Consider the following 9,993-nt stretch of genomic DNA (forward strand, 5'->3'; position numbering starts at 1 on the left):
AAAAACTGAAACATCTTCAAACACTATGGGTTTCTGCTCTTTTAAAGAGAGGCAATCTTGGTAATTTGGGGGCAAAATCCTCACCCCAATAAATTCAGGAACTGGGTTCACCTTTCCTTCAGTGAGCAGAATGACTCGCCTGGGACCATCTGGTGAGTTTTCTGGCTCAGTGAATGTCTGATCCAGGATCATCAGTCCAACATTATGACCAGGCCAGACTAAACTGGAGACACCAGTTTGAAATGGAGTGGTCCTATAGGCATAGTGTGTGCCCTCCAACTAAGCTCTGAGTGCTCCCCTCCCAAATTTCTCAGTGGGGTTCTGATTTCTTTCTCACCATCCCTTCAGCATCCCTGTATCTTGTTCACACTGCAGCAAAGCTGGATGCCAAGAGACACACCTGCTGGGCAGAGCCTGGGTCCCACATCCGCCTCCCCCCAGGCGCCCTCCTACTCTGCCCACCGCGCCAAAAGGGAATTTGCACTCTAAATGGGGCAGCTGTTGCCAGACAGGAGAGCTGGAACCCGTTTCTGGCTTAGGGCAAGAGGTTTGCTGCAATGCCAGCTACTGAAACACTCCTTTTTCTCTTTTGGAAGTTCCTAGGTACTCCCTCAGTAGTTGCCACTGGCACCTTCTGGCTTAAAGATGCCACCTGTTATCTTTAAGACAGAAAGCTGGGAGATCAGAAGCTGTTGTTGTGTGCCTTCAAGTTGTTTTCAACTTGTGGTGACCATAAGGCAACCCTATCACGAGGTTTTCTTGGCAAGCTTCTTCAGAGCGGGTTTGCCTTTGCCATCCTCTGAGGCCGAGTGTTGATTTGGCCAAGGTCACCCAGTGGGTTTCCATGGCCAAGCTGGGATTTGAACCCGGCTCTCCAGAATCACAGTCCCAACGCTCAAGCCACTTCACCACACTGGCTCCCACAAGCACATTAAGCGATGTCGATGTTCCCATGCTGCCCAGAAGAAGAGCCTTGCTGGATCACACCACAGATGTGTCTCAGCTTGACACCATGGTCCAAAACACACTGCAGAAATAATCCAGTTTGAGACCGCCTTAACTGCCCTGGCTCAATGCTAGGGAATTCTGAAAACTGTAGTTTTGTGAGACATTAAGCCTTCTCTGTCAGGGAGCTCTGGTGCCACAAGAAAGTACAATTCCCAGGATCCCCTAGCACTGAACCTGGGCAGTTAAAGTGGTCTCAAACTGGATTATTTCTGCAGTGTGTTTTGGATCCTCGCTTCTCAAATGAGAAATACCTTTAGACATTCTGCAAGCACAACATGAGAGCCATCCCCCTTCTCCACTGTTGCTCCCCAGCAAACTCATACTCAAGAGAGTTACCCACAGTAAGCACAAATGTTCCGCTTAGCTACTCTGGCTAGCAGCCACAGATTGAGACTTTCCTCTGCAGATTTGTCCCATCACCTTTTGAAGCCACTGAAACCAAACCACCATCGCATTTTGGAGCGGTGAAATCCATAAGCAATGAACGCGCACTGTTCCCTTCAATATTACAAACGGGAGGGGAGGAAGACGAGAGTGTCTTGACTTAAAGCTGCCTAAGTAAATGGACAGCCGAGGCGCTCAGCGATAACAACGAACAAATTAATATCAATTAAGTTATGAATTAAGCTGGGACCTTGCCAAGAAAAAGGGGCCACTCCAATTGAAATGTGTTTCTCTTTTCAGCCAAAGCGGCTCACTTAGGTCAAATATTCCAGCGGCAATGCGGCTCTAGGATTCAGTGATGGCCTTAACGTTGGCTGCATCCACGCTGGAGGAATAATCCAGTTTGACACCACTTTAACTGTCTGTGCAATGGGATTCTCGGAAGTCTGGTTTTGGGAGACGCTGGTCCAAAACACACCGGTTTGAGACGGCTTTCACTGCCCTGGCTCAATTCCTAGGGAATTCTAGTTCAGTGAGACCGTGCGCCTTCTCTGCCAGAGAGCTCTGGGGCCACTAGGAACTATGATTCCCAGGATTCCTTAGCACTCAGCCAGGGCAGTTCAAGTGGTCTCAAACTGGATTGTTCCTGCAGCGTGTTTTGGTGGACCGCAAACTACAAATCCCAGAACTCAGGGTGAACAGGTGTCCTCACTGCAAAGGAGGACCAGGCGCTGCAAAATGGAGAGCATTTGCAGTGACCAAAGAAAAGCTCAACACACTCATAGAAATGTAAGCTCTTGCATGAAACGGAGGACATTATGGCCGTTAAAGTGGCGTCAAGCTGGATTATGTCTCTAGTGTGGACGCAGCTGTCGAAGCTCAAAACCCGGGGCAAAATCTCCCTGGGCCTCAAAGAAATGGGGAGAATTAAGGGATGGCCTTAGATGGAAGGAGAAAAGGAAAGATGGAGGTTTGGGGTGAAATGGGGCTCCCCCCAAAAATGCAAAACAAGTCAGAAAAGCACACCTTTCTCAACATGCAGCAGGCTCCACTTTGAGGCCGCTTGATCTGTGAGGGGATCCTGGGAGCTGTAGTTTTGCCAGACACTGAGCCTTCTCTGTGGCTTGCGGTGCCCCCCACAAACTCCAACTCCCAGCATTCCCTAGCAATAAGCCAGGGCAGCTCGAAGGCTCTCAAAGTGGGATGACTTCTGCAGGGACCTTGAAGTGCCTTGGCTCAGTGCTGGGGAATTCTGGGAACTGTAATGTTAGTGAGCCCTTGAGAGAGAGCTCTGGGGCCCCAATAAACTCCAACTCCCAGGATTCCCTAGCGCAGAGCCAGGGCAGTTCAAGCGGGGGAGCCCGCTTTGTCAGGCAAGCAACAAGCAAACTGAGGCTGCATCCACACTGGAGAAATATCTCAATTTGGCTCCGCTTTAACTCTATGTGGCTCCAGGCTCTGGAATTGTGGGAGTTGGAGTTTGTTGTGGGGCCCCGAGCGGAGCTCAGAGCCTGGAGCCAGAAACGAGTTGAAGCGGGACCAAAGCGGGTTGTGTCTCCAGTGCGGACGCCATGCTTCTCCCGCTCACCTGCCTGGCTCGACGGCCGTGGCGTTGGTCGGCCTTACCGGCTCCCGCGGCGGCTGAGCCAGGCCAAGGCGGCCAAGGCAGCCAGGCTCAGCCAAGCCAAGGCCGGGACCCCGGGGACCACCGAGAGCCCCGGCCTCCCCTGGCCCTCCGTCCGCCCCTGGAGCGCATCCCCGATGGCCTTCAGCCGCGCCGCCGTCACTGCCGCCCCCGAGGAGCCGCCTCCGCCGCCGCGGGCCTGGCTCTGCTCCCCGCAGGCTGCCGGGGCCCCGGGGCTCAAGGCGAAGGGCCCCATGGCCAAGGCAGGCCCCCCGCCTCCGCTGCGGCTGCTCCGGCGCTTTCCTTCCCGCCCTCGGCCCGAGCGTCGCCTTTTCTGCTCTCGCCTCCTCCTCAGCCCTCTGGCGCGAAGCATGCCGCGCTCGGCGCCCACGTGACCGCTGAGCTCATCCTCCCCGACCAGCAGGGGGCGGGGCCAGACTTAACCCTTGCCGCGCCGCCGCCGCCCCCTTGGCCCCGCCCTCCCGCGCCCTGGCTCCGCCTCCTGCCTCCTTCCCTGCTTTCTTGGCGTTGGAGGAGTCCCCCCCCCCCCCAGAAGGGCTGTCCATGTCCAGTCCAACTCCCTTCTGCCATCAGGAACTCATAACCAAAGCACCCCATCCAGCCTCTGCTTAAAGACCTCCAAGGAGGGAGGCTCCACTACACTCCGAGGAAGTGTGTTCCTCTGTCGAACAGCCCTTACTCTCAGGAAGTTCCTCCTAACGTTGAGCTGGAATCTCTTTTCCTGAAGCTTGCATCCATTGTTCCTGGTCCTGTTCTCTGGAACAGCAGGAAAAAAGCTTGCTCCCTCCTCAATGTGGCATCCCTTCAAGTATTTAAATAGGGCTATCACATCACCTCTTACATTTTCTCCAGACTAAACATCCCCAGCTCCCTCAGTCGTTCCTCATAGGGCATGGTTTCCAGACCCTTCACCATTTTAGTCACCCTCCTTTAGACATGCTCGTTTCTCCGCATCCTTTTTGAATTGTGGTGCCCAGAACTGGACACAATATTCCAGGTGGGGCCTGACCAGAGCAGAATAGAGTAGTAATAACTTCCCTTGACCTAGACACTATACTTCTAGTAATGCAGCCTAGAATTGCATTGGCCTTGTTAGCTGTTGCATTCCTAGATCCCTTTCACACATAATCTTGTCAAGCCAGGTGTCCCCCATCCTACAGCTATGCATTTCATCTTTTCTACCTAAGTGAAGTATCTTACATGGATGGTTCTGCCAGCATGGCACATGTGGTCTGGGTTATGAATACATGTGGTGGGATAGTTTGCCATTTTGTGAAATTTAAGGCTTTCATGGCCGGCATCCATCATATTTTGGTGGGTCTGAGTTCATGTTCTAGAAGAGTTTATTCATGACATTTTGCCAGAATGCTAAAAAAGAATAACTTTCCAAAAATCAAATGAATTTAGAGGGCATGCAGGGGTGGAATTATTGTGGCAGACCTGCCGTATGAATTTTGGCACAATCTGCCAGTAAACTTTCATGATGCCGCAAAGAAACGATCCATACCAGCCGCACAGGACTGCAGAAATGTTGATTTTTCTCTTCCGACAGCACTTTTATTCCCCCCCCCCTTTTTTTTGGCAAGGGTCAAGCGTGAGGGGAAGCGAGGGCCCATCATGTCGCTTGTCAACAGCAATCTCAGTGCAAAGTGCAGTTGGAAGAGCACCCCAATTATTTGTTTCTTTAACAAAAACATAATGTGTGCCACATCACTTGAAAGGTTTTTACAAGTCAAGTGTTTAAAAGTACATTTCAAAAAGCTTGGTTATGGCCCTGTAATCGATACGCTGCCTAGCTCTTTGGGTGCTCAAAATGCACCTCAAACCGTGCATCAGTGGCCCTTGAGTGAGCAGTCCTTTTAAAGTCAGCCATCAAACACTCCACTCGGCATCATTAAAAGAACATTAGGATAGCTCATATGCTAAGGCCGAGTATCTCAACAATATCAATATATATATATTGCAGCCAAGAAGCCAGAAGACGACTAGGAATGGTCTGGGCAGCTATGAAAGAATGAGACAAGATCTCCAATACTCACTTTCAGCACCAGATCATCAAATAAATTGATTTTCTTTTTATTCATGTCCTGCTGCTACATCCCTACATGGGGATGTGGAATACAATGGCTTGGATGATTTTAACTTTAGTGCTGAGCTGTATATCTTTACATTTCAGGATCTTATCTACATTGGTTTGCCAGAGGGCGGTATACAAATAAATATTATTATTATTATTATTATTACTACATCTTTCCCATTCCATGCCTCCTTCTTTAACATATACAGGTATAAGCTATCTCCTAATTATCTTTTCATTAGCCAGAGTAGTGTTTGATGGCTGACTTGAAGAGGCCTGCTCTCTCAAAGGCGGCTGATGTACACTTGAGGTACACTTGAACACCCAAAGAGCAAGGCACTCGTCTCCCAGAGCAGCTGAAGCTGAATGCTCATTAATGATGGCTAATGACTCTTCATGCAACACTAGGTGCTATAGTTAGGATCACATAAATTTAACTGTGAAGGACTTGTGTAGTTTCTTTGTTGAGGATGTCTGTGTTTTTAATTTTAACTTCTTTGAATATAAATAATCTAAAAGCAATCTCTCTGTATTTGTCTCTTGGGCAGATTATGGTCAATTTCCTTGGGGGCATGGCCGTGCGGACTGCTATGATGAGCGCCCGAATGTCAAACTTTGCCACCGCTGTGAAGCAAATGGGCAAGTATGGCAGAGATCTGACATCAAGCAGATGGAGTGTAACCAGCATGGTGTAGTGGTTTGAGCATTAGACTATGGCCCCATACAGACTGGCCAAAATAAAGCTGCTTTGGGTCACTTTGGAGGTATGCTGTTTAAATGATGCATGTGTCCTAAGAGTCTGGAAGCTGCGCCAAAGCCATGGTCCAGTTCTAAGAACTGGAGCGCAGCTTTGGCACAGCTTCTGGCCTCTTAAGATGTGTATGTAATTTAAACAGTATACCTTCAAAGTGACCTGAAGCAGTTTTATTTTGGCCTGTCTGTATGAGGCCTATGATTCTGGAGACCAGGGATCAAATCCCCACTCGGTCATGGAAACCCACTGAGTGACCCTGATCTCAGTCTCGAGGATGGCAAAGGCAAACCCCCTCTGAACAAATCTTGCCACGGAAACCCCATGGTAGGGTCGCTTTAAGGTTGCCATAAGAAATTATTTGAAGGGACACAACAACAGTGGCCGAGATCTGACATCAAGGAGATGGAGTGCAATTTTATGCTCGCAGAGTTTAACCACAGTTATGCAACCCTGCCTCATTAGGGTATGGCAGTACTTCTCAAATAGTGGGGCGGGCCCCCCGGGGGGGGGTGCGAGGCTCTGTTATGCAGAGGTGTACTTATAACAATTTTATAGAAAAATGATACTATTTACAGTCGCGCGGGGGGCGCGAAATGTTTTCTTCTTCCTAGGGGGGCATGACAGAAAATAATTGAGAAGCACTGGGGTATGGCAACCAAGTGCCCAAGCACATCATCTGGTGCAACAGCTTCCACAACCTTGAACTGAATGCACCTGTTACACATTGGACAAAAATGTCCAACCGTGCCTGTTGAGGAACTTAGGCATGGATAAGACATCAGTGGGATTCTGCCCTATGTATGTATATTATACCTGCCTCAGAAGTCAGTTCTTGCTGCTGGGAGAAGTGGGGTTGGTTCCTATGATACTTTAAGTACCATGCATACATTTCGAAGTGTACTGGTGTCACAGACAATAGTTCTAGTCTGATACCAAGGGTTCCCAGCTACTGTTGTTGTCTTATATCCTGCCTTTTGCCCAGTTCGGGACTCAAAGTGACTTCCAACAGTCAAAACAAGCACACCTAAAAATGTACCTCATAAGAAAACGAAAAACCTAACTATGCTGTCGATAAAATTAAAGTGAGTTAAAAATATAACCGTGAAAAAGAAACTTGACCAATGGACAATACGGTACATTGTGCAAGGCCTTAAGCGTCTCTTCTCCACACTAAACATATCCAGCTCTGTAAGCCGTTCCTCATAGGGCTACATGGTTTCGAGACCCTTTGCCATTTTGGCCGCCCTCCTTTGGATACATGGCTCCAGTTTCTCACAATTCAAAATGGATGTGGAGAAACTGAAGTGGGAGTCGGACCAACAAAGGAGGGTGACTAAAATGGCGAAGGGTCTGGAAACCATGGTGCCCTGTGGGGAGCCTGGGATGGCAGAGGGAGCCAAAGAAAGCCTTCCCTGGAGGATTGATTGAGAGTATTGCTAGCCCGCCCTTCAGCCCCAAAGGCCTGCAGAGGAGGAAGAGGAGGAGAAGGCCAATGGGGACGTATTTGTGGGTGACACCAGGCCTATGGACACCACTGGGCGGAACTCTCGAGCGGCAGCTTCCGGTTCCGCTCGGACCGCCATTACGGATGGACCGCGGGACCGGAAGTGGGCACTTGGAGCCGTTGCTTCCCTCTCTCCTCCGTCGGCGCTGCCTCGGCTGGGCCATGGGCGACGGAGCGGCGGAGCTGGAGCTTTTCCGTCGGCGCTGGCGGGCCGAGTTGGCCGAGCAGGGAAGGCCGAGGCGGAGGGGCCGGAAACGGCCGCGGGAGGCGGAAGGCGGAGCGCGGGAGGAGGCGGTGCGAGGCTGGGGCGGCTGCGGGGCCCTGGCTCGGTGGGAGCCCGAAGGCGAGGCCGAGCTGCTCGGAGCGCGGAGGAGCCTCGCCGGCCCTGACCCCCAGAGGAAGCCGGCTCCCCTCGCCGAGGCTCCCGCCGGAGGAGGAGGAGGAAAGGAGGACCTCCTGGGGCAGCTCATCCAGGACTTGGTAAGGAAGGAAGCCGCCTTCGCTGGGCTAAAGGCCGCAGGACTCCCGAGAAGGTGGGAAAACCCACCGAGAACTCAGGCCCCAAGCCCCCTGCAGAAAGCACCCAGTTTGAGCCCTGGCTCGGTGCTAGGGAGCCCTGGGAGTTGTAGTTTTGTTGTGGCCCCGCCTCAGGAAGCCACATCTCCTCCAGTTCCCGAGCCCTGAGCCAGGGCACTTCGAGCGGGGTCCAACTGGAGCATATCGGCAGGGGCTTTGGACCTGAGAGGACCCCTCTCTCGCAAGCTCTAGGGCAGTGGCCCTCAGCCTTCTGAATGCCGCGAGCCACAGGTTGAGAACGCTGCACTACACCTACGGATCAAGGCAGGTTACGGCCAAAAGTAAAAAGACATACATCATACAAACACCATAGCCTAACACAACATAGCGTATATCATGACATATCATAGCATAACATATATCACAATAGATCATGTCTTAGGCGACCCTTGTGAAAGGGTCGAAGAAGTGTTCTTCATGCGTTACTCTCACCTTTCCATCTCTGGAAAACGGGGAGCTGTGTTGGCCATATAGCAAATCCAGTAGCATCCACCAAACAGTGATGCTTTTATTGCATGTTGCAAGCTTTCGAAGCTCCACTGGCTTCTTCTTCAGGCAATAAGGGCATCACTGTTTGATGGATGTTTGATGTTGTTGGATTTGCTATATGGCCAACACAGCTAGCCCTGGATGTTTTCTAGAGATGGAAAGGTGAGAGTAATCTAGGAAGAGCACTTCTTGGGATGATCATGCTTCAGATTAATAAGGGAAGGTGTGAACACGACGCAAAGCAATTAAACCCCGAGAAAGTAGACGTCTACGAAAGCTCATGCTGCCGAATTCTTTCTTTCGGTTAGTCTCAAAGGTGCGACAAGATCTCTATGCATTTCCTGTGTCTTTGATGGCGTTGTCAGTTGGGGTGCAAATAATATAAAACACCATGCTGTTAACACCTCTCTCTCCCTTCCCTGGCTTCTTTTCAGAATGAAATCAATGAGGTCCCCTTCTTTGACATCCAGCTGCCTTATGAACTAGCATTAAAAATATTTCAGTTCCTGGGCCGGACAGAGCTGGGGAGGTGTGCTCAGGTAAGCTTTCACCTGGTTTTTTGGCTACCTTCTGCTTTTGAGTGAATGAGGTGAAAGTAAATTGCAGTGGCATCAACAGATTTTGCTTCCCCCTTGTGTGAGATGACGCTCTTCTGCGATAGTGACAGAATTGCTAAGTTCTGAGGCGAAGCGTGAGAGTGTTGCACTCTTCGAAACAGAGCAGCTGGAACATCAATTAATGAGCATAGATGTGAGGTTTCCAGAAATGTTGAAACTGGAGAGAGAACATTTTTCTCAGGGAGAGAAACTATAATATTTGCAATGGTTAATGTCTTACCGCACCTAAACATATTTCCTAATTTAGCAATATGAAATGTGTTACAGGTTGAGCCTCCCTAATGAAATACCTTGGAGAGGGGACCCAAGTCTAAACACGACATTCATGTATGTTTCGTGTATATCTTGCACACATTGCCTGAAGTAGTTTTATACATGTTTTTTATAATTTTGTGCATGAAACAAAGTTTGTGTACATTGACCTTTCAGAAAGCAAAGGTGTCACTGTCTCAGTCCCCCCTGTAGACAGTTTTGCATTTTGAAGGATTTCAGATTTCCAGTGAAGGGAGATTCAACCTGTATTATTTATTATTATTATTATTATTATTATTATTATTATTATTTACTTAGCACATGACATTGTATGGTTTAGTGTCCTTGTGAAATCAACAGAGTAATTTACTCATTTAAATGATACCACCCCCCCCCCCATTTATTGCGCTAATCTGCCCAAAATGTTAGGGTTTTTTTCCTATTCAATTCCTTGTGAAAAAGTGGAATACCTTTAGGCTGTTGTTAGGGTAAAAACCTTCCCATGATGCTGAAGCAAACGGTGTATTTGTGAAATCAACAGAATAATTTACTTATTTAAATAGCTTTAGGTTGATTTTTAGGGTGGTTTGAGTGCTGAAGTGTGAGTTTGAAGACCAGGGTTCGATTCTTAGCTTGGCCATAAAACCCACTGTGTGGCCTTGGGCAAGTCACATGCTCTCAGCCTCA

General features: G+C 49.5%; 1 protein-coding gene across 1 annotated transcript; it reads left to right on the forward strand.

Annotated features, from left to right (window-relative positions):
- Window positions 1-7,456: 7,456 nt before the first annotated feature.
- On the forward strand, window positions 7,457-8,976 carry LOC121917711 (F-box/WD repeat-containing protein 8-like; the record flags this gene model as incomplete). Its single annotated transcript, XM_042443835.1, has 2 exons — window positions 7,457-7,852; window positions 8,872-8,976. Coding segments are annotated over exons 1-2 (501 nt in total), but the record flags the coding sequence as incomplete, so codon positions are not given.
- Window positions 8,977-9,993: the final 1,017 nt, after the last annotated feature.

This window comes from Sceloporus undulatus, unplaced genomic scaffold (assembly GCF_019175285.1).
Source record: "Sceloporus undulatus isolate JIND9_A2432 ecotype Alabama unplaced genomic scaffold, SceUnd_v1.1 scaffold_312, whole genome shotgun sequence".
In the NCBI taxonomy this organism is placed as follows: Eukaryota; Metazoa; Chordata; class Lepidosauria; order Squamata; family Phrynosomatidae; genus Sceloporus; species Sceloporus undulatus.